The sequence below is a fragment of the Solea senegalensis genome, linkage group LG17, assembly GCF_019176455.1.
Source record: "Solea senegalensis isolate Sse05_10M linkage group LG17, IFAPA_SoseM_1, whole genome shotgun sequence".
Classification (NCBI taxonomy): domain Eukaryota; kingdom Metazoa; phylum Chordata; class Actinopteri; order Pleuronectiformes; family Soleidae; genus Solea; species Solea senegalensis.
Window position 1 is genome coordinate 3,912,364 of NC_058037.1, and position 25,021 is coordinate 3,937,384.

At 41.0% G+C, this 25,021-nt stretch overlaps 2 protein-coding genes across 4 annotated transcripts in view; one reads left to right on the top strand and one right to left on the bottom strand.

Moving 5' to 3' along the window:
- The window catches only part of snap25a (synaptosome associated protein 25a), a 34,892-nt gene extending 13,207 nt beyond the window's left edge, over positions 1–21,685 (top strand). The window contains exons 3-9 of one of the 3 annotated variants that reach the window (XR_006362070.1): positions 930–971; positions 5,710–5,758; positions 9,215–9,332; positions 14,734–14,853; positions 15,983–16,127; positions 20,070–20,219; positions 20,629–21,685. Coding sequence is in view for 2 of the 3 variants with exons in the window: in XM_044048492.1 (XP_043904427.1) it covers positions 930–971; positions 5,710–5,758; positions 8,892–9,009; positions 14,734–14,853; positions 15,983–16,127; positions 20,070–20,138 (543 nt within the window). In the remaining variant the exon portion in view is untranslated. Of the gene's footprint in view, positions 1–929; positions 972–5,709; positions 5,759–8,891; positions 9,010–9,214; positions 9,333–14,733; positions 14,854–15,982; positions 16,128–20,069 lie in introns of all 3 variants that reach the window. The other 2 variants (XM_044048492.1, XM_044048491.1) reach the window with 2 other exon arrangements.
- Positions 16,963–19,089, bottom strand: LOC122783695 (heat shock 70 kDa protein). Its single transcript, XM_044048490.1, has one exon. The coding sequence runs from the start codon at positions 18,975–18,977 to the stop codon at positions 17,061–17,063; it is 1,917 nt and encodes a 638-aa protein (XP_043904425.1). The 5' UTR covers positions 18,978–19,089; the 3' UTR covers positions 16,963–17,060.
- Positions 21,686–25,021: the final 3,336 nt, after the last annotated feature.

Consider the following 25,021-nt stretch of genomic DNA (forward strand, 5'->3'; position numbering starts at 1 on the left):
CACACAGATGCGTGAACATACACAAAATGGCGTCGTCACAATAACACTTTTTGCCTCTGACTTACACAAGCTCACAGACGCGTTCCAGATCAAAGAACACGTGACTTCACTTCACATATAAATGAGTCAAATGGAAGATTAAATAATAATGAAAGCTACAAAACATAAAGAGGACCGACTGCACCAAAGATGGCTTCTGAAGTCGAGGCTGGGCCCGGTTCAGTTCCTCACCCAACCCCCCCTCTTTCTTCAACCCCCACCACTTTAGAAGATCAGCGGCGCTTGCAGCGAGCACAGCAAGGCGGAGCTGTGTCATTGTAAGAAGGAAGGAGATATCACAGACGCCGTCCCCGCCGAGTGGCTCCTGCTAGCAAGCTGTGCTCTGCAGTTTCACGCTTGTTAGAGGGGGAACTGGAACACTCGGCTACATATCTATCGCAGCACATGCTAATAATAGACGTCCAACAGTCGGTGAAGAAGGGATTCAACAATCTTTCTTCACAAAGAAGGCTGAGCTGATGTGTTCTTGAGTAAATCTTTGCTTATTAGATCTCAAAGGTGTTTAAAATCACTTCAAATCTAGGTTTAATGTTAAGTTGTGAACTATGTCTACTGCGACTGCCACATTTCCGATCATATGGCATTCAATCATCCAAGCGCAGACAGTCCGTCTCTGTGAGGTTCACGTTGAGTTCATGTCGATACACATCAGATATTGATCTTTTCCATGTCCTGCTGATTGTTCAGATTGACTCCACTTTGTTGTGAGGCATGTTCGCTTATGCTCTATTCAATAAACAACACGCAGACACATGATTGTGTGGGTGCATTTGTGTTGCGGTGGCAAACTATAATGACCACTGCAGCATTCTGAATGTGTCCCGTGAACACGAATGGAAACTAATCATACTCGTCCTGCTTGTCCACAGTCACTGGAGAGCACCCGTCGTATGCTGCAGCTGGTGGAAGAGGTAAGAAAATACTTGTATTATCATTTAAACATCAAGTTTGGACAAAAGTTTCAAGACAAAATATGACAATATGACCTCTGATCTCTTCTGCACAGACTAATCATTTATATTGTGTCAGAAAAACTATTTTATATATAAACTAAATTATAATTGTGTCATTGTTTTTGAATAATAACATTAGAAAAAAATGACACTTTCATGGATGACAGTAAATTCTATTGTCATGTATAACATTGAGATAAAACAGAATTACCAGGTCAACACAATTCTCTGTGTTCAACACACAGCACAACAGTCCACAATGGATGATTGACAGTGGGACAAAAGAGACAAACGTGAAGCAAATGTACGTCCAAAAAATGCAATGATTTGGCAATAATGAGACATAATATTGTCACCATGCCATTGAATTCTATCCGTATATTACATGGACATCAATAATCAGCCTATTCACCTTATTCAGACTAATGCATTCTGATTATGACGTTTACATTAGTCCCTAATAAAATATGCAATCATATTCCTGTCAAGATCAAGGTCTGATGATCATGTATGTATCATGTCCACTGCTCTGAATAACACAAATGATGTCATTGTCTGATCAAGATAGGGTATTTATCTTAAAAACAAAAAGATATTGTGTGAGATATCATCATATCATTGTGTGAATATTGTTTATTTTCAGTATGAAATCATCTGGATTAAGGAAACCAGAAAATGCTTTCATTACATTCAGACTTTTATCAGATCAATATCAGCTGCTGTCCATGTAAACCCAGTCACTGACAAGTCTGAGTCACTTAAGAGACGAAAGAAAGGGAATTTTTCTCACTTTAAAAATGTAGTGACATCCAATGGAGAGAGTGCAGATTTTAAGAAACACTTTACCAAGTGTGTCAGTGAACTATGGTGGCCTTCACGTACCAGAAAGGATGTAATTCATCTTCATTAGTGTAGTAAGCTTCTGCTTTCAAAACACTAAATGACCTCTCTGGTTGGTCTGTTTGATCACGCTGCTGTAAAAACACACCAGCGTGCCACTTCTTATAAGAGCCTTATACTAAGACAACAAAAACAGACAATTTCTATCGTAAAGCAATAGACATGGAAACAAAAATACTGGATATAATGTTATTTTTTTGCAAATAAACCCTTCTAAATGTTACATAAATGGCATTGAATTCAGTATTAAGGATAGTATTGTGTAAAATGATACTACGGCCAGATCATGTGACATACAAAGCTGGAGCCAGGAAGCAGATGGGGAATTCAAGATATTTGTGTTATTATTATGAATCAAAAAATCTGCATTAGCCTTGCAGTATAATGTAAATCAAGTGAGAGCGAGAGAGCGCTCGATTTGTGCACCTCCTTCAAGGTCTGTTCACGGCCTTGGGGAAATCTGGCTGGTGATAGGGGACTTTGACCAATCACAGGGCAGTTGAGACAGAGAGAGAGAGAGAGGACGCTCCTATTGGCTGTTCCACTGAGCAGCGCAAAGCAACCTAAAAAAGGAAGAATATTCTGAAAGAGAGTTGGACAATTAATGCAATGAGACATGTCAATATGGGCGGAGTGTTTCAGTGATGGTGAGATTACCTTGGATCGTCCATTGGATCTCCGCATGGGAGTCGCTCAGGACAGAGGGCTTTGATTCCAAGATATTAGTATGTTATAAATTGGGGATAAGTCTAAAAAAATGAATAAATAAAAACTATTTTCCCCACTATCCAACCTTCTACAGCTCATTCAGTCACCATGGCCAAACCTTTAGAGTTCATACCACATGAGCAAACATGCTCTGCATCACACTCATCACTGTTGCTTTCAAATAAACCCTTAAAATGCACCCGAAACCAATAATAAAAACTTTAAAAAGGAAGCAAATTAGCAAATATTTATCTTAGACTGTCAATGTATTCCAAACATTTCTGGAATTTCTGACTCCAATGAATCGAAATCCCAAATTAAAGCCATAAAATCCTTGTTCTGTTGATTGCCTGAGTCCATTAGTCATGTCAGGCAGGATTGAGTCACTCATGAGTCAACAGAGGGACGGCGTGTATAGCACATTACAGGAAATGAGCCAATGTCAGAGAGAGAGAGAGAATACACACATATTTTTATTTGCTCGTATAAATTCACACTCATAAATAATGCTGCAATAAACTGAGGGTGAACGATGAGGAGAAAGCAACAGAACGGCGGAGAGTGACATGGCAACAAGCAGACAGAGGGAAGGAGGCAATAAAAGAGAGAGTGAAGGACAGAGAGAAAGGAAAGGGAAGGCATGGACCACTGGGGGAGGGAGTGTCCAACAAGCTCCGGGTACAGATCTCAAGGTCATATTGATCATCAGTCAAAATATCTCGCTGCACACCGCTCAACCTCTATAACTGTACTGTGGGTGAGGGAAAACTGAGGGGAGAGAGGGAGTGAAGCGATGGAAAGATATATAAAATATAGCCTGATCTTGAGGCGGCATATTTCTGGGATTTGTATTTCACATTTTAAGATGGGAGAGTACTTAAATTAATTAAATGTTGAGCAGCTTTGTGAGAGTGAGAGAATGGATGAAGGGGTGAAAAGAAAGAGTGTTTACATCCTTTCTGACACATTATCTGTGTTCCATTTAAATAGGAAATCGAAAGTCAGAAGTGGGAGTGAGAAGTCAGAGATGAAAAAGTATCCTGTGCTATTCATTATTAGCATTATTGCATTATTTTGCACACACAGCCGTGTTCATGACTTGTGATTTACTGTGAAACAAATATGATAAAAGTGCTATTCACTGTAAAGGTAGCCGTGTTTGTGTGGTGACAGCAATCTCATGTCAGGGTTGGTGACGTTGCTCCAAGTTGGAAAGCCGAGTTCAGAGGACTCAAATTCCAAGTTACGAATACAAATGGAACTGAAATCTCACCATTAGATGTCAGTAATGTTTATACACTTGTCCTTTAGTGAAAATGGTGTCATCTCTTAGCATCACTCAATTAACTAACATGAATCTAAAATTACCCATAATGATTCATACCAAATATCACTGTAGCAAGACTAGCGAAACACAAATTCTCTCAATTCTGAGCTCTTCTGCCAAAATGTCTAAATCTATCTACTTAATTTGAGTGAGCAAGCGTCGCTGAACTATTTTCAGTCCTGTACGGGATCATGTCTGTTTCCTGAGGGACACATTTCCACTCCTTTGAAATGTCTCTTGGACAGAGGCTCTTCTGGATTACAGAATAATTGCTCCCCTCTCGCCTCTTAAACATCGATGTGTAGCTTTCCACCCAAACTGCTGAGCATGCAGGGGGATTTGTGTGCAGTGGCGTGTGCGTGTGCACTGACACACCATAATCTTATTTATGACGACCGAGCCAAGCCAGGTGCTTCATCTTAGTGCTGCATTTCTAAGCAGCTGAGATAAGATGAGTTTTGCATCGAGTGTCACCATCGTCCTGTTCATCCTTGTTTTCTTTGCCTGTACCTGACCTGACGTATCGCTGAAAATTCAAATAAAGCTGAAGGAAAACCCAGAACCTCCATTTTGACTTTGGAGTAAAACAGCAAAGTCTAAAGGTAACATCTGCTGACTCTGAGTCAGATTGGGGTGTTGGGATCCTGTGTTTTTAACCACGTCATTTGTAGATGGCAAGGTTCATTTTAATGAGAACTCTCCTCTACAGTCAGCGTTATTATTATTATTATTATAATAATTATTATCGTTGTTGTTCATCTCCTGAGGGCAGTTTCCATGATTGAGAAATGACCTTTGCTCCTTCCTGTCAATACAAGGTCATACACTGATAGAGGGGGTGGGGGTGAAATATTCAAATGTGTCCTTCCAGAGGGACAGAAGAATCAACATGGAGAAGTCAGGATATCAAGATGCTCAGTTACAGATGCTGTTTGATTTTTTGTTTTGTTTTGGAAATATGGTAGAGTCAAAAAAGGATTAAAGACAAGAAGAAAAAAAACTGTTGTAGTCAATAGCATCAATAAATTAGCTTGCTTACACGCAAAGACGTGAACGCAAGCGAGAGAGAGCTACCGTGTGCCTCTTTCAGAATGTAAAACAAAGATCTCTGCAGCTAAATAATTAACATGCTGATTTAATTTATTTATTTATTTATTAAGTGCTAAAAAGTTTCACCAGTAGTTATAATGTATGTTGTTATAAGTGCATCTGGCTCCTGCATAGCTGGAGACAATCTAGCTTTCTTCCTTTTACCATTTCTGAGCAAACCACCTGCTGCCTCCACTGTATGTCTATATCTTGTTTAGTGCGAAAACATGAAACTGATGTGAATCTTCTCATCTAACGCTCAGTTGGAAACCAAATAAACAGGTTCACAAAACCCTCCTTTAATCATACCATGCATGCATTTTTATTTTTTTGTATCCCGTAAAAGTGTAATGTATCCAGCAGAGAGGCCGGCCTTTGTCAGCATTGCTAATTTAAGCTGCTCTCCCTCTGCTAACTGTGTTTTTATTTTCCATCAATCACAACAGTGTTCTGCTGCACTGGGACAATTTAATATCAAATAATATAAAATGGAGAGTTGAGAATCGATGTCCAAATGCTGTTGTTTGTGCTGAGAAGAGATAAAGGAGAATGTGAATTTAAAATGGCCACTGATTCGTTACTGACCTCTGTTTCATGTTGATTCTCTCTGCCTCCCTCATGCCCCTCCTCTCCTCTCCTCCCTCCCTCCACCTGCCTGTCCTTGGGGAGTAGAGCAAAGATGCCGGCATCAGGACTTTGGTTATGCTGGACGAGCAGGGCGGTAAGTCTGCCCGAGGGGAGATGGCGTCTTTCATCGCATATGTATCAGTAACAGATTTATTCACCTGAAACAGAGCTAATGAGACAAAGCATTCAATTATGATATTATTCACATATGAGCAGCTCCACATTTACAGACGTCAATGTTGTTAAGTTAATGGTATCACAACACTTGGATGAATGAATCGCTTCATATGTAGTTGCTTGTTTTCATTTAAATGCATTTACAAACTAATTCATTTTTTCCCCCTATTTTTAATATTTTTAACCATCAATATCTTATTTAATCAATCAAAGTACTGATATAACTTTGGGGAAAATTTTCTTTCTTTCAGCTTTCTGTAATTGTTGTTTCCTTTGGCTAACATTTTTTTGTTGTGTTTTTTTTGTTTTTTTTTTTCATTTTAATTTGCCTCACAAAGACAAGAACAGGAAATCTCGAAAGTGCCAAAACATGAACAAATCAAGCGATGATAATTTAATGGCAGCCAAAGCAGTGCCAAAACCCGACAGCTCAACAGCAAGATCAATGATTCCTTTTGCATAATCCATCTAAGTGAACGTGTTTGTCTCTGTGGCAGCCGGTGACAGGGTGACTTCTTTGGCTGTTCTCAGATCTGTTTGTGTTCTCTACAATCACTTAAGAAAATTGCTAGTTGCGCGACGACGATAGTGTCACAGACTTAGTCACCTTGAATTCAGTGCCAGTCGATTTTATATCATAGCACGACATTTACAGCAAATGGGCTTTCTCCCCAAAATGACCCATACAATATGGAACAGATGACCTTTAACCTGGTATAATTAAGCACAACTGTCTTAAATGTTGATTGAAAACAGTTCAGAGAACAGCCGAACAGTCTCTGCCACACTGCTGACAAATCAAAGGTGGAAAGGGGAAAAAAAAGAAACGATCGATTTAGCTGGTAAAGACAAAAATGTTCACTTCTGTCTCAGCTCACATTCGGCTTTGTACGATCCCTGCTTTCATGCATTTTGTTCATGAACAAACCAACCACTCACATTTAATTAAACGCTTTATTGTGTTGGAACATCACAGAAGTGGGTATTGAAAAGGTACCTCGCGCTTCACTTGGCTTTTTATTTGGGAGCGACGCGGACCCGATGTTCTCCAATTGGCTGTGAACCGACTCACCAAGCCTGTGTAAAGGAGCATTAACTCTGGATTCACATGTTCACTGTGGAGGAGTCGACTGAAATAGAGCAGTGTTAAGCGTCGCCACACTGCATAATGAGACCACTGCTTCACTTTGCTTGCACCGTGTGCAAGCAGAAGTTGAGGAATGTTCAACTTTCCAAGCATTAACTTGAGTGTCAGGCTGATCTTATCTGATCCCGCTCACCCTTTAACACGACACAGCTCAAACAGAGCTATCGGATCAGGTTGTTCTCCCAGTTACTGATCGCCATCACCTTAGCCACTTTAGCAACTCTTACTAACATGCGAATGCAGCGTAAAGCAGATTTCTCTGACAGATATTGCAGTCATGATTAAATTTGCTTCATCATTATTTTGAGTCAATATTAGTTGTGTAAAGGATCTCAAATGTGATAGAGTGTTACTGCTCATCACAGTCAAATCATTAATGGCTGTATATTCCATTGCAAGGATGGAGACTTAACGATAAGAACTGTTTCCAGAATTTATGAGTTACGTTTTGTTTTAATTTGCAGTGACAACAATACAATAAAATACAGAATAATTAAGTTGCAGCCTTTGCAATTTGCTAATTTGATTTAATAACAACTAATTGCTCCGCCCTACACCTCTTCCTTTATCTCCTAATCCTCAGTCTGTCCCCAGCTCTTTTCTGCACCCACAGGATCACCACTCAGAAACTAATTGCAGCGACTGACTAGACACACAGGAGGCTGAGAGCCTGAGCTGACCCCTGATCTTGTGTTATTGACTTTAGCGCAGGCACCAAGTACGAGCTGTAGCACTTGACGCTGGAGACGGTTATTAACAAGCGTACAGTTTTGCTTCAGGTGATGAAAATGCAAATATTTCACCACCGACCAATTTCTTAACAATGAAATGATAAGTGCAGCATGCTCGGTGCCGTTAACCCACTTCACTCTAATAACACTGACTCGTCATCGCCGATCCTTTCTCTGTTGAATATATTTACATAAATGCATGCCAATCAGGGATTTTACAAATCTGAAAAAAACTCAATGAACTATTTTCTCAATCCATATTTATAAATGTGCTCCACCCTGTCACACTCTGCCTGCACCGTGTTTCCTTTGATCGTGATGGAAATCCATCGTGAACCGTCACCGACCCGCCATCCACCACATCAGCTTGACAAAAGCCACACCGCTCACGAACCAGAATCCACTCATACGTACTTTAAATCAGTTCCATTATGTTGCAAAAGCAGCCAAAGCGACACCCATAGCTTTAGTAGTAGAACACGCCCCATTTTATCTGCTGTATTATGGCGGAAAATGTGATAGAGTGAGGGCCCTGTATTCACACGCAGCACCTAAAAATGCATGAAGCCGGAGGTGTTTGTCGCATCCATCGTTATTAAGAGAGAATTAATACACACATTAAACAGAATTAATCAAAATAAAGACAATAAATAGATTATCGCCACTGCGTTTCCCTTACAGCAGCTTTGCGGGAGCATCCTCTCCTTCACCAGCTGATTCAGGGGCTTCATCTGGATTACTGGAGGTTCAGAGTTTATTTCACATTTGAACAGTTTGACCTACTTCTCTGTCCAAAGCGCTGCAACGTTATTTAAAGTTGAGATATTTTCATCTGTGTATTTGTGCACACGAAAGATGCTGCATGTGAAGTGGCCCTAAATCTCCACAACTGATTGACTATTAAAGTGTCCCTTTAACGGGAATTATGGGATATTTCAACCTGAGCCCTATGTTTATAAAAATGATGGGTGTTCCGGCCAGGAGTCACAACGCGGCAACAATGTACTCCTATGTGGCAATTATGACATTCTATGTTATGTCCACTAAAAGTGTTTTAATAGACACCAGTGCACACACACACACAACTCAAGTTACTGCTCATAATAACTCATATTTCTGTCAATCAGTCAATGAAATTCATTCCACTACTGTCATCCCTTTGTCCTGACCAGAGCAACTCGATCGTGTTGAAGATGGCATGAACCATATCAACCAAGACATGAAGGAAGCCGAGAAAAATTTAAAAGATTTAGGGAAATGCTGTGGGCTTTTCATATGTCCATGTAACAAGTAGGTACTGACAACGTGCCTCAAAGGTTCTTTACATATGTGGTGGCGTCCAGTTTTCCTCTTTTTTTTTTTTATTTTGGTTTTGTTTGACTTTCTTTTGTCACAGTGAGTGTCTGAAGTTGTTGTCTTCTCTCCTTTGTCTTCTCTTTATCTCTCTCTTCTCGTGCTTCGTTCTGTGGGGGATAAATGACTTGTGTTTAATCAGAGCAACTGGAGCGCATCGAGGAGGGAATGGACCAGATCAATAAGGACATGAAGGATGCAGAAAAGAATTTGAACGATCTAGGGAAATTCTGTGGTCTTTGCTCCTGTCCATGTAACAAGTAGGTGCTGCTTGCCTGCCTGCCTGCCTGCCATTCAAAGATACGAGTAAATATCTAAGAAATAATAATAATAATCAAGGAAAATGAATTAACCGAGGTAGAAGTGACATCACGGTGGCCGTCAGACAATAGTCCGCTCTGCTCCAGCTCCAAATAAATCCTGACTCCAGCCCTTTCTCAGCCACAGGAGGATATGATGTGCTTTAAAATACACACACACACACACATGCACTGCACATTTAAAGTCAAACTGAAATTTGAAATAGGAAATACACAGTTCTGATATTGTGTAGGACCTAACAGTGGTTGATTAACATTTTATGGCCAGCCCTGGAAAGGTGTTATGCTGCTAATTCCATGGTGAGCTGCTAATTGTACAGTGTGCCACTCAACACGTAAATATTGGCAAGGAACCATAACAACGAGCCTCATGGGAGCGAGGGTTAGGGTGAGGGGCAAAGCTAATTAGTTGCTTTATTCCGTGATTTTACACACGTGAGAAGTCGTTTATGGGTAACGTACAGCGTACGTTCTGACTCATTAAAACGGTCGTGTGTGATGCTGCTTTAGACTAGCAGCTCCACATGACTGTATTTAGATCTTGGCGCTGCACACAGGAAGTCATTCATTTTATTTCGAGCCAGACAGAGGAAACGGCAACATTGTGCTGGTAAAACAGTTTTTTTTTAACTATATGTCATCAGTGGACGTGTGAAGATGTAGCTGTAGATGAGAGGAAGAAGGAAAGTCATCATATCCGTGAAAATGAAGGAAACAAAGTAGTATGTAGTGTTCTTTTCACAGTGACAGAAGCTCAGTGCGATATTCCATGTTGTCACTTTATTTCCACTCATGTTGTGCATTGAGCACCGGCCACTGTTGATAACGTGTGGTGGTGAAACTTTGGTTCCCCTGAACTGGTGTGAACCACCAGCAAGCACCATAACTCACTCATCTTCAAATTAAGCAAACAAATAATATTATATTGTTTCTATTTATAAAGACCAAACAAAGGCAGAATAAAAATCAACCTGCTCCAGAGTGCTCTAAGAACAGATAGGACTAACAACTTTTAATGTCTTCCCACACAGATCTAAGAGTAATTAAATTATCACTTGTGACTCTGTCAAGTGGAACCAAAAATCTGTTTCTCCTGACAATAATGTAGTGGATGGTGTGAAGTCTAAATGATTTACTGACATTAAAATATTATGAGCTATTGTTGATTTCAGTTTGACTTTAATGCAACTTGTAATGATGTATGCAGACACGTACTTTAGACCTCAGCGGGCACATGCAGCAGCCTTGGGCTCTTACAGAGACTCTCTTGGATTGGCCTCTAGAGTTCGTAGCCCCCCCACAACTGGTGAGCAGCCCATAATCCACCAGTGTGATTCACTGATGCATAATTAGCCTCTGAAGGTAGCACGGGGGCTTCTAAATTACAGATCGTCCTTTAATAATGTACACACTCAACCCAGGCATGTGCAAATAGAGTTGGCGAGATCGGAATCCTGAAGCCAACGCGTCCAGTCCTCTCCATAAGCTCTCCTCCACTCTGTCAAGGCCAGGGTTCAACAATAAGTGCCTCTCTCAACACTCTTCCACCAAGTGCCCTATTCTCTGAGCCTCCACTCATTGGTCTTTACAACGGGAGTCATATACATGCAGGCGTAGACACTGCAGAAGCCCCTCCTGTCAAACAATATAATATAATCTCTACTATAGTAATATGAATACAAAGTGATAACAGTGATACCACTTCAGCTGTTCCCAACTTCAATTCCACTTAGATGAAAAAGAGCAGGGCTGCGGCTCCCGAAGCATCTTGGCACTCAGATCATTATCAGTGTTGAGCCCGTGTGGTGATCAAGTGATCTTGGTTCCAAAATGTCTTTGGTCAGCCTGGTCCAGGACTGTTTGACACTTCTCCTCATCTGCATGACCTCTACCACCACACCGCTCTAACATCCAGTAGATCTTCACCTCTCTGCCGGGCAAACGAGATCTTTTTGTTTCCCCTCCCCCCTCCCCCGCACCGCCATTTTTTGAACCACCGAGCGCCAATGACATGGAATGACTGGCGAGCATGACCCTTTGAATGCTCATGCATGCATGACGATGCAACTCATAACAGCAATGCTACACGTGAAGATGCTGAGATCATGGTGCTGATGTTAAGAATGGAATGATGTTGATGATGTTGATGAACAAATGTTTGGGTTTTTTTTAAAGATGAACAGAACAAAGCCTTGTCTAAGAGAAAGTTAAAGCAGATACATTTAAATGAAAACAAATAAGGTAAAATTCTGTTGTATGTGATGTTCATACACTGTGAAAATCATGTTGGCAAAAATATCGTCAATAAGACTATAGCCATAATTTTATTTTGTCAAATCAAAAATCAGAGACAAAAATAAATATGTTGAAAACATCTGAGGCTCTCAACGGTTTATAAGTAAAAAAACAGATTTAATCAATAATGAATCATACCAACAATAAAAATGTGTCAACATATTTCAGCTTAATAAAAATGTTCAAAAATATTCTTTGAACTGATTTCTCGACTGAGATCATTTTCCCTGTTGAACACAATATGTCATGTGACGTAATCTATCTGACTACCACTCTGATCACATGACCACGAGGTCATAAAACCTGCCCTGATGAAGTCTGATAATGGCGGAAACTTGTTGGCACGTTTTTAACTGTTTTAAATTTTCAAGACTTTTTAACTCCTCCCCCTCTTGAGTGTCTCAGATGTTCTCAATTTGTCTTAAAGATTTTACTCCTGACCCTGAATATTTACCACACCCACGTAGCACCAGCTTGTCTTTTGACAGAAATAGCTTCTTGCGCACACAGATGTGTGATGTGATCACACGTACGATCAAGAAAATAATGAACTCTGTGACACAGCAGAGTTTGAGTTTATATAATTGCAAAGAAGAGATAACAGTCTGCATCAACTTAAATTAGAGACTCTTCATGTCTTATTTTATAGCTGGGAGAGATTAACACCTCTGATCTCTAAACATAATCCAGAACATTCATATCATACTTTATAAGCAATATTACAGACATTAAAAGATGCACTGAATCTGAAATTGCCCCACCGGATTTAAACACAAAAGAGAAGGAAAAAACGCGATATTGTCAAATGCTAGAAGGAAGGTTGTGAACTCATCGCAAGGAGGAAAAAAAAAAAGACACAATCAAAGGAAAAAATGTATAATCCGCTTCTTCCTTGGAGCTGAGAACTGGGTTACAACACATGCAAGGAGAGATATTTTTAGGGATACAGTCGCATCGGTCTGTAAAGCGGCTACATCATGTAAAAATACCACATGCACCACATACGCGTGGTTCCTTTGTCTTCACATGGCTCCACGTGGTGCTACAGCTCGCTGCTGCTGCTGCTGCTGCTGCTGCTGCTGCTGCTGCTGCTGCTGCTGCTGCTGCTGCTGCGGCCTTGTTTCTTCTCCCTCTGGCTCTGCTGCAGTTTCTCTGCAGTGCCGTCTCTCCTGCAGAGCGCTGTGCTAACGTAGCCTTCATCCTGCGCTGGCTGCTCAACATTAGTGTTTGCTAAGCTCCTGCTCCTGCGGGGAGCTCGCTCACATGTAGGTCAGCATATCAGACAGAGGCATGATGGCCTGCTGGGAAGTCAACTCAAAGTGAATGCACATATAAATGGAGGCTACAATGATGGGAGATGTATTAGAAAGTGGTACATAAGTCCGTCCGAAATGACATGTACGTTTCGATAACCCCTGACTTTTTTTGGGTGCTCAAAATATTCCGATTGTGCCTGTCTGCATGCCACAGGGAGTGGATTTTGATTGGAAGATAACTCAACTTGCAGGTCACTCTGGGAATGGATCAGATAGACAGTTTAACCACAGGATCTGTGATACTCATTGGATCTAATCACATCATCTTGGTTCAAGCACAGCAAAACTGATTAGGGAAGTGCATTATATCCATTCTGCAGGAGCAAACTGCAAACGAGAACAAACTGGATATCAAATGAAAGGAAAGTGAGAGGAGAGGAAATGAAACAACCATATGTACATTAGTATGGAATGGGGAATAAAAACAAAGTAGGTAGAAAGGGAAAGGACTCAGGCGAGGGTAGCATGTGTGTTTACCGCACTGGTTGTGTGGCAGCAGGGACAGGCAGCTCAGCGATGCCTTGCCTTGCCTCAGTCCATTTCTATTAATAAATGCAGTGTAGGAGGCAGAGCCATCGCCATTCCTGATGGAGCCAGAATACACCAACACGGCACTTCAAGGTTATACAACAAAACCCAGCGACTGACACTGCAACACGACCGCAAGAAGTAACACAACATTGTTGTATTATACTTATATTATAGTAAGAACATTAATAGATCTGTGAGTATTTATACATGTGAAAAGATGTGTGGCAGCCCCGCCTCCAAAAGTGCCTTAAAACAGTTATCTTCCTCTTTGTGCCAAAACAGCTGCTGAAAGTGATCTTTAACAAAGCCCAGCTGTGTTCGCACAGCTGTATTTACTGTTTACTTTACTGTGTTTGTCAGTAAATTGATCTGCCCTCGAAACAAAGGCAGGTACAAGCGTCGGCTCACACTCCTCTGCTTCACTGCGACCTGACGTCCCAGCTTGTCCAGAGACTTAAACCTGGAGGCAAAGCAGTGACATGTAAAAAAAAAAATGAAAGGATGGGGAGGGTTTGGGGTCACAAGGTGTACGAATAATGACCCATGATGTTATTCTCTGTTTATTTTGTTTCTTTTACTCGTTTTGCAGTTTGTCCTCCACATTTATCGTCGTCGTCGTCTCCCCCCCCCCTCCCCCCCCGAACAATGTGACAGTCCTGTACACTGTGTGTTGTGTGTCTGCCAACAGCTCATCTCTTCTCTGTTTTCTGTCACACTGTGGGAGTGGGGAGGGGTTTTATTATTGCAACGATGTAGAAGTCTCAGTGGGATTGTTGAGCCTAAATGTCGCAGCTAGTTAAATGCATGCCTGAATTGTACAGATACACACACACACACAGATGTGATTTAGCATACAAGGCTTGCCTGGTTCTGAACAGTATGTTATATACCTAAACGATATAACATCACATACATTATTATTGTCTAACTTCAGAATGAGCCTGTACCAATCAGCCCATGCCTGCTATGCTTTGCTTGACTTAGTCTAGTCCCCACCATATATATATGTGCTGGATGCATGAAGTACAGTAACACCTCTGTGTCACATACTGACATGTTGCAGTGCCTCATATCCAAGGCTCTCGCTGTAGATTTTGACTGATGGGGAGTCTGCCTGCTTGAGGTAAATGTCAAGTGTTTTCAGTCCAACAGTTGAGTAACTGTCCCTCCTCATCCTCCCTATCACTGCCGGTGGCCAGGATGAAGAGCGGAGCCAGCAAGGCCTGGGGGAACAACCAGGACGGGGTTGTGGCCAGCCAGCCTGCCCGTGTGGTGGACGAGCGTGAACAGATGGCCATCAGTGGAGGCTTCATCCGCAGGTAAGAGGGAGGGATTTCTGCACCTGAAGCTGAAAGCCGGAGAATATCCATTTGTCCATTTTCTACCACTTTATCCTCCATTTGAGGGGTGAGAGCCAATCAGCAGCTGACATAGGGCGGGAGGCAGGTTACACCCCTAGACAGGTTGCCAGTCCATCACAGCGCCAACATATATAGAGACAAACTATCACACCTGCAGTCAATTCTCCATTTAACCAAATGAATAGGGAACAATTGGGATTGGGTACCATGAGGAACCCCAGCCCTTGACATGTCAGGATTTTAAGTGGTTCTCTTACGACTAGTGGCCTTGTGAAATGTAAATTTATAACAGTGAAAAAAAAAAAAGATATTTGTAAAATGTAATTTCCAACCAAATCTGCATTTAAACTCTTGTTAGCATTGATTTTAAGAGGACGTGTTGTGCTTTTGCAGTATTTTCCTCCTATAGCGTGTTATAGACTGTAGATGTTTTGTTACTCTGTGGCTCTCTGACAATAATAATTATCGTTATTCATTAGCATTTCATTTTTACTGTATTTTAAGAACATTTGAAGATATAACACAGACATTATTTTATCTTGTCCGTTTTCTGTCCATCAATAAGTTTAAACCACAGTTAGCTGGTTAACTAGTTTCTTCAACTTTCACTACAGGAGAAAAATGTCCTTTATGGACATTACACTCAGCCCTAGTTCTTACACTTTTGTGCTTTGTGTAGCTGTAGTTGTGTCTGTTTCAGGCACAGATGTTCACTAAATGTTGATTGATTTGTCCGTCACTCCAGAGTCTTTCCAGTTTTACACGGTGCTGTCATTTTTTATCATTTTCCAACTTGACGTCATTAGTCATTTGACGTTGTAAATTGAGACGCCGAGCATCAATAAATTTTGAATTTGTGTGAGGTTACACTGCGGGATGTTACAGAATATAATCCACTGTGCAGATTATTCAGTCCTTCTCTGTGCAGGTGGTTGGTTTCAGAGGTGAAATATGGAGGAGAATGTCACAGAAGGAGCGGACAACGCCTTTCTGAACCCGGTCACTGTGCCAGTATGTGCTGTGTGTCACCTGGTGTTTATGCAGACACAACCTCTAATCTTGAGACTGTGTGTGTGTGTGTGTTCAGGGTAACAGACGATGCCCGGGAAAATGAGATGGACGAGAACCTCGAGCAGGTGGGTGGAATCATCGGTAACCTGCGCCACATGGCTCTGGACATGGGCAACGAGATCGACACCCAGAATCGCCAGATCGACAGGATCATGGAGAAGGTACAGTTCTGACATTTAAGATGTACATTTAATGGTTTTTAACTTTTTTACATCATTACATGTCACATATAACAGCTTTTATTCAGGAAGTTTTATTGTATCCTGTAAAAAGAAGGTTAAACACCTGAATAGTTTCCCCTTCATTATTGATATGATTTCGTTTTAAATCATGATTTGAGTTGAGTCTGATGTTCACACTGAACCATGTTGTAAAATGCTGACGTTTGTGTCTCTGCTGACGTTTGGAAGCATTTCAAAATGACTATTAACCGCCATTACTGCAACTCAATATAATGCCATGTATTATTCATGTTTCGCAAAATGGAACTTTCGCATTTCCCTCTCTTGTTCTGGAGAGAAAAGCAGCATAAGCAAATACTCCGATTGACAAATTCACCGTTAAGGAAAGTCAGCAGTATGAAACTGGATGAAAGAACAAAATGAATCCAAGAACACACTCGTATCTTATGTGAACACAAATGTTTCAACAAAGAAAATGAATTCTATTCAGTTCTTTTCAACCCACTGCTTATATTTTACTACATTTTCTATGTGCATTCACAAAATAAAGACACCTGCTGTGCTTTTAGGTGCAATTAAAAACATGTTAATTCTTATTTACCTCTCAGTAGCTCTATTGATCCACTGTAGTTGACTGAAGTCCTGTCCAGTCTTATTGTAAACACATGTTTTTACTATTGTTGTTATTTTAGCCTTTATTTACAGAGGCATAAGATAATGTCATATTTGTTTAAAAGAAGAATTAAATACAAAATTATGAAACAAATGTATAAAACAGACAGATTTAGATGAGTCCAACTTTTTCATAGTTTGAGATTTATTTACTTTTTATTTTTGTACATAAATAATTTTTATTAAGACAATTCAAGAACAAAATCAGTGATTCTGTTGAATTAAACAATCATATGGTCATTAGTCCACTTCCTCAATAGTGGGTCCCTGAGAGCTTCCTCCTGCTTGGCCGCCGCAGCTCTCTGGTGCTGCTCCCTGGTACAACTTTGTCACAATGGGCTTGCAAACCTTCTCCAGTTCTTTCTGCTGATGCTCATACTCTTCTTTCTCCGCCAGCTGGTTGTTCTCCAGCCAGGAGATCGTCTCGTTGCACTTGTCGATGACCATCTTTTTATCCTCCTCCTTAATCTTTCCTTTCATACTCTCATCCTCGACACTGCTCTTCATGTGGTAAGCGTAGGACTCCAGTGAGTTCTTTGCGGCGACCTTGTCCCTCTGCAGGTCGTCCTCAGCTTTATACTTATCGGCGTCCTGTACCATGCGCTCAATCTCCTCTTTGCTCAGGCGACCCTTGTCGTTGGTGATGGTGATTTTGTTTTCCTTGCCCGTGCTTTTGTCGGTAGCGGACACGTTCAGAATGCCGTTGGCATCGATGTCAAAGGTTACCTCCACCTGTGGAACACCTCGGGGTGCGGGAGGGATACCTGCCAGCTCAAACTTGCCCAGGAGGTTGTTGTCCTTGGTCATGGCTCTCTCACCCTCATACACCTGGATTAGCACACCTGGCTGATTATCGGAGTATGTGGTGAAGATCTGGGTTTGCTTGCTCGGGATGGTGGTGTTGCGTTTGATGAGAGGCGTCATCACTCCACCAGCAGTCTCAATGCCTAGAGACAGAGGAGCCACATCCAGCAGCAGCAGGTCTTGTACATTCTCTGAGGTGTCACCCATGAGGATGGCAGCTTGGACTGCTGCACCATATGCCACAGCTTCATCTGGGTTAATGCTCTTGTTCAGTTCTCTGCCATTAAAGAAGTCCTGCAAGAGCTTCTGGATTTTGGGAATTCTTGTGGAGCCGCCAACCAGGACAATATCATGGATCTTGGACTTATCCATCTTGGCGTCTTGTAGAGCTTTCTCTACTGGCTCCAGTGTTCCCCTGAAGAGCTCTGAGTTGAGCTCTTCAAAGCGAGCCCTTGTGATGGAGGTGTAGAAGTCGATGCCCTCAAACAGAGAGTCAATCTCAATGCTGGCCTGGGTGCTTGAGGACAGGGTCCTCTTCGCTCTCTCACAAGCTGTTCTCAGTCTCCTCACTGCTCTCTTGTTTTGGCTGATGTCCTTCTTGTGTTTTCTTTTAAATTCCTCCAAAAAGTGGTTGACCATCCGGTTATCAAAGTCCTCCCCACCAAGGTGAGTGTCTCCTGCTGTGGCTTTCACCTCAAAGATGCCGTCCTCAATGGTCAGGATGGACACATCAAAGGTGCCTCCACCAAGATCGAAGATCAGCACATTGCGTTCACCTCGTTTACCTTTGTCCAAGCCATAGGCGATAGCTGCTGCTGTGGGTTCATTGATGATCCTCAGGACATTAAGTCCAGAGATGACTCCAGCGTCCTTAGTGGCTTGCCTCTGAGAGTCGTTGAAATAAGCTGGCACTGTGATGACTGCATTTGACACCTTTTGTCCCAGGTAGGCCTCAGCTATTTCCTTCATTTTAACTAAAACCATAGATGATATTTCCTCTGGGAAGAAGGTCTTAGTCTCGCCTTTATACTCCACCTGAACTTTGGGCTTTCCATTATCGCTGATCACCTTGAAAGGCCAGAGTTTCATGTCGGACTGCACCACAGAGTCATTAAACTTTCTTCCGATCAATCGTTTGGCATCAAATATTGTGTTGGAGGGATTCATAGCGACTTGGTTCTTAGCGGCGTCTCCAATGAGCCTCTCTGTGTCAGTGAAGGCCACATAGCTGGGGGTGGTCCTGTTGCCTTGGTCATTGGCGATGATTTCCACCTTGCCATGTTGGAAAACCCCAACGCATGAATAGGTGGTTCCCAGATCGATGCCGATGGATGTTCCCTTTGCTGAAGACATTTTTCCTGTTGTCTCAGTGATGCGTGCTCAGTTGCTCAAAGATGTAGAAGGTTCTCAGCAGAGTCTCCTCAGGTTGTTCCCTTTGTGTCAGCTTCTTGCCAGCCAGTGTTGTTTCTTCTGAAACTCATGCCTGGACTGACTCAGGCCTGTTGCTTATATAGTTACAACCAGGATTCCAGAACAGTCCAGGCCCCTCCCCTGCCCCGCCTCCAGGCTCAGTGACTCAGCTGCTAATAATAGAGACTCGCTCAGTCGGGCTGCTGCGAGAGAGCTGGTGAATATTCTAGAGCGGGACAGAAGGTTTTGCTGCTTAGCCAAAGTTGACACTGAGAGGAACACATTGCTGAGGTTGAAGCTGTGAGGCTAAAACAGGGAGGGCTGTCAGAGGGTGAACATGTAAGTCTTGGACACCACTACTTTAATCACCATTCACCTTATATGCCTTCTGTTTTATTTCTTCTTGGTATGAATACAGCTTAACAGGTTGAAAGTCTGTAATCCATGTTAAAGGACTTGCTTTATTGTTGATTAACTTCATTCAGTTACACACATAGAATACACACTGATGAATTCTGATCACATGAAATGACACAGTGACATGAAACATAATGGACAGACACCAGAAGATGAAAGAAGAAAAGATTGTGTTGTGATCACATATGTCTTGAGATTGTACTTTATAAATATGCAATAAGGGGATATGTTATATTTAATGCATTAGGTCAGCTCAGGTGACCTTTAAGTGCATGTGACCATGTATGTACACATGTATACAGAATTAAATAAATCTAATTCCTGCAAGTGTTGGCAATAAGTTCTACAATTCCTGGGAATAATGTAAGACCCTAAATAAGGAGGTAACAAACCCAGGATGTCACAAGCAACAGAAATTATATACAGTATTTACACACAATAACTACTCCCATCAGCGTTATACATATGTGTATATATATGTATACATATATATATATATAAAGTGAATCTGCCTTGCTATGTCAGGCAGATGTATTAAAAAAAAGTTTGACCCGACATCAAAAATAATCTTTAGGATTTGACTCTGACATTTTCTCTCTCTCCTCTTCCTTCACCCAGGCTGATTCCAACAAGACCAGGATCGACGAGGCCAACCAGCGTGCCACAAAGATGCTGGGCAGTGGCTAAGCGCTCTGCGTGCGCGGCGTGACGGTCCCCAGCGTCCCCCACGCCGCACGTTGACAAAGGCGCTGACATGCTTTCATCTTGGTATTGACCTTCTAGGTTTGCACACATGCACATATCACCTCCCCTCCCCATTGTAAATGTTGTTCTGTGTGTCGTCCGTCAAGCTTTTTCAAGATGATTGTCCTCGTAAAAAAAGATGATTTCTTATACTCCGTATATCATTCTTTCCAAAGGTTGTATATAGTGCTGACTTGATGGCTCTCTAGCTCACCTGTGAAGTTTTTATTCTCTTTATGAACGTATATATATATATACATATATATATATCATATATTATTATATATCATATATCATATATATATATATATAAAATTACACCGCTCTGGATGACAAGTATATAATAGGAATGCTAAACAAGCTGTTTGTTTTTATTCTTTTTCCTTTTCAGTATCTCAGTATCGTCCTAGTAAAACTGTGTCATTCCACTTAGGCTACTGTCATGCTCCTGTTTTTTGATGTTGTCGCGACTAAAGTGGAGATGAAGTCTGACGGAGCAGCGTGAGTAAGAGCATGCTGAGTGACGGCGCGGACGAATGAGAAAGCAAAGAGCACTTACAATCAAAGGGCAGCCGTTGGGTCATTTTCCCTCATCGCAATCATACTGTTCATACTGAGTTACTGTTTAGACAATGTGCAACTAGACTCTCTGTAGCTGTATTAGACACTGCATTCCAAGTGATGTGAATTGTGCGTTCTCTGCATGACAAATGGTAGATTTTAGTCTTCTAAATAAAACTTGTCTGAAAAATATATATAAAAAATGATAACATGGCAGTAGCAAATTGACAAAACGCATGCTCAGTATTAGGACACAGTTGATCGTTCCATACTCCTGCAAGTTTGCAATAGTGCCACTCTTTCTGTCTCGATATATTTACCGACTGTGACCATCTTGTTGTACAATAATGCAAAAGGGATCAAAAAAAAGTGAGTCAAAGATGAAAAATACGAGGACTTTGGGTTGTATTGCAAAAAAAATGACCTGTTTTCTAAATGATTATGCAGTTCAGTGATGAAGATGTTGATTATGTGCTGAAAGAGAAGGACTGGTTGTGTACTGTAACATAGGTTTTGGATGCTCTGAAAAAAAATAAACGTTTGCAATGTAAAGCAAAGACGCATATTTCTGAGAGACCTTACTTTTATAAGAAGACTGTACCTGTAAGTTTATTCTCCCCGTGTGGTTTGTTATTGGTAAAAATAATGATCATGTTAAATAACAATGATTCTAAGTATACAAAAAAACACGTACAAAGGGGTTTTTTGTTGCTTCTGTACTTTAGAGCTATGCACACCAAATCGCCAAAATGTTGAGTAGTTAGAGTAAGGTGATTAATTACCTAAACCTGAATGACACAATAGGTTAAACTGTGAGATTGATGTCCTCAACGCATGTAATATTAAAGACTCCCTCTCTGTATCCTGTCAGTGTGTGAAGTGGTGGACATTTTGTAGCTAGCTGAATTGATTAAAAGTAATAAACCCTAGTCGCACCCGTGTCTGTCTTTATTGTTTCTTTTAGTCGAGGGGCTTAAGAGAGGCAGCGACATGTAGATGAGCACTAATTTGGCAGACGGTCCACCCAAAGTGCAGGAGAGTTACCATAATTTATACACTGACAGTCACCAAGATAGAAGATTTATGTATGGTTATAACGCTCTTCATCTTTCTTCTTAGAAATGCAGAGAATCCATTAAAGATGTCAAAGTATTTAATCAAGATAATAAATACTTACATTTCAGTAGGCAGGATTTCTTTCAGCAACATTAATCAATAATTGCATAATAACCTCTCAGTATAATGTAAATAAATTGATCTGAGAGAGAACGGCACTTTTGCACCTCCTCTGTTTACAGACTTTGTCCAATCACAGGACAGTTGATAGAAAGAGGCTGCTGTGATTGGCTGTTCTACGAAAACCACTCTGCGTGCAGGTCCTCCAGCATCAGCAACAACATCCTACGCTGCAAAGAAACCTTAAAAAATAAGGATAATTGGAAGCTTTTGTGTTAGTCTTACAATTCAAATAAGTGAGAGTCACAGAATGAACTGATTTGTGCTGCATCATCAACCTCCACCCTCACACCTGCAGGGGAGCACGTTGTCTCAAATACCTGTAAACTACACCACTACTGATGACACTGATTTAGACTCATTTACCAAATCGTCACATTAAAACATGTTTTTTTTTCCTTCAGGTCAATCCACTGTCTGTCAATTCATTATTGCCATTACGTTTCTTTCCTGCAGGTGGCGTAGAGTGACAGAGTTGGTGTCAGAACAGTTCCCTGTTTGCAGCCTGTTCAGTGACAGTGACTGAGCCAGTCCTCAAAGTTACTGCACACACACACACACACGGTTATTAAAAGGACAGGAAGGCAGGTGAATGTTATGTCTGCAGCGAACAGGCAAACAGAACATCATCAGTCACGGTTATTACATAGAAACCTGTCTTATATAAAGCAGTTCCACACGGCGAGGCGTTTTTGATGTCGTATAATATTACATTTTTATTCAGTGGCTGTCACATACATGCATGAAAAATATGGAAATACAAAATGAGCCCTGCACTACAATGGAGAATTCATAACATGCCAAATCATCACACATTTATATGCATGTATATATACATATTCAGTATATTCTACCTATATGTGCCAAGCAGTAGAGTTTAGAACGATTAAACTAGTTTAAAGAGGTGACTTCAGTGTGTTTATGTGGACACAGAGAGAAAGTTTGGGGCGTTGGGTTAATGTGTGTGGCGTATGGAGAGCTTTGACTGGTCGTCGTAATGGATTGTGTCATTAAAAGTCCTATTAGAGTTCCGTGAGCCAGATTTAACTTTCCCTTTTAGGCCAAAACCTTTTTATTTCTGACCAAAGAGCAGTTATGGCTCAGAGGCCAAGACATGAGAAAACTCATAAACAAAGAAAGTAAAAGAGCAAGTGCCAAAGGACTATCTCCCTCTATCTCACTATCTGAGCTTCATCCATTATTCAGCAGGATAACAAAAATACCCTTGAAGGAGACCAGAAGAAAGTACAAGAACATTATGGATCGTTCTGGTGTCTGGAGAAATTCTGTCCTCTCATCTCACATTTCCTCTCTTTCATTAGCGAGTTTGCAGTTCCATTTATTTCTGTGAAAACTCTGAACGCACGGAGGTGAAATGACACGAGTGCCTGTCCTGAAAGTGCTGACTCACGCTGATGCAGAACTGTTGACTCATGCGACGCTGTTGTGCATTAGTCTCCCTCGGTGTAAATCAGTTTCACGACTGGGCTGCAGAGTGAGTCTCTGAAACTCTTACTTTGGATAAACACGAGTGACATCAACTTACCTAAAGTGGTTTTAGCTTCGTACTTTGGTGCAGAGTCATAACATAATCCAGAACATATCAAAGACAGAAATAATCTGTTTATGATCATGTGGCATCCATGAACTGTCACTTTAATTTGAAAGTGGTGGTCTTTGATGTTTCTTTTATTATCATCCATACTTCACTGATAAATATTAGTATGTCCATTAATGATCATTTAATTTCAATTTAGCTATAGCTGTAACATCTATTGAAAAGAATAGAACTCACCAACATAAAAATCATAAAAGCAGACATACAGAGAGTCATAAAAACAACACAGGGTTAAAATAAGATACGAGATAGTCATAAAAACAAGAGAACACAGTAAAATAAATGAACCAATAATACAGCATACATCTATCCAGGTGACTCTTTCACCGGCAGTGCTGTATTTACTGTGTGGCTGCTCTGTCCTGGATGTATGTGCCGGATAATTAAGAGTCTCGGCTGCTGCTGTGGTTAAATGTGCACATTCTGTATCTGACTGCAGGCAAACCCCCGAGCTTATCCTTCTGACTTTGTCTTACTCTCCTCTGGCTCTCTCAGACTCTCCCTGCGCTCAGCAAAAACTAAAAACCCAGGCACCATCTCGTCGTCTCCTTCTTCTTTCATGTCTCGTCCTGTTCCAGTCCTGCTGCCTCGTCTCTGTCCTGAGTGCTGTCTGCAGCCTCCTGACACTGTCTGGGATTCACGTTTGGCCTTAGTCAGCAACAAGCCCCACACACACACACACACACATAAAGAAACTTAATGTGATGAAAACTTGGTGATCAAATCATTCACTTCCTCCACAGACTTTGGTGCAGGGAGAGAGAGAGAGAGAGAGAGAGAGGGAGGTTTAAATGCTGTCCAAAGGGAAGATTAAGTGGCGCAGATTAGGTGTTAAGATATTATAGACTGAAGCTGCCGTAGAAATGTATTAGGTGAGTCATTTGTTGGCTAAAATCACTTTTACATTGTGTCCCGTGAGTTCACCAGCTGCCATGATTTCACTGAGCGTGAGCGTCTGTTCCCCATGAGCAGGGGGCGTGGTCTGTGCAGCCAGTTACAAGACACAACCAAGCTCCAGAACATCTACTCAGATCCACTCCTGTGCTGCTGCTGTATCCACACAAACGCTCCCCCCGGTCAGGTCTGATAGTATTGATTGACAGAGCCTGTTTTGAAATGAAGGACGCATCATACAAATAATGTTTCTTTATAATAAAAATCACTTAAAGTTACCCACTGTAGTTTTAAGAAAATAATTTACATTATATAATAACAACAATGATAATAATAATGATAATGATAATGATAATGATATTGATAATGATAATAATAATAATAATAATAACAATAATAATGATAATAATAACAATAATAATAATGATAATAATAATAATAATAATAATAATAATAACGATAATAATGCTCAAAGGTTAGTTATGTATTTCTTTAATTTAAGATGTTAAAATTGTGT

Excerpts from the sequence above, each read along its gene's own strand:
- LOC122783695 (XM_044048490.1), bottom strand. The coding sequence starts at position 18,977 with ATGTCTTCAGCAAAGGGAACATCCATCGGCATCGATCTGGGAACCACC.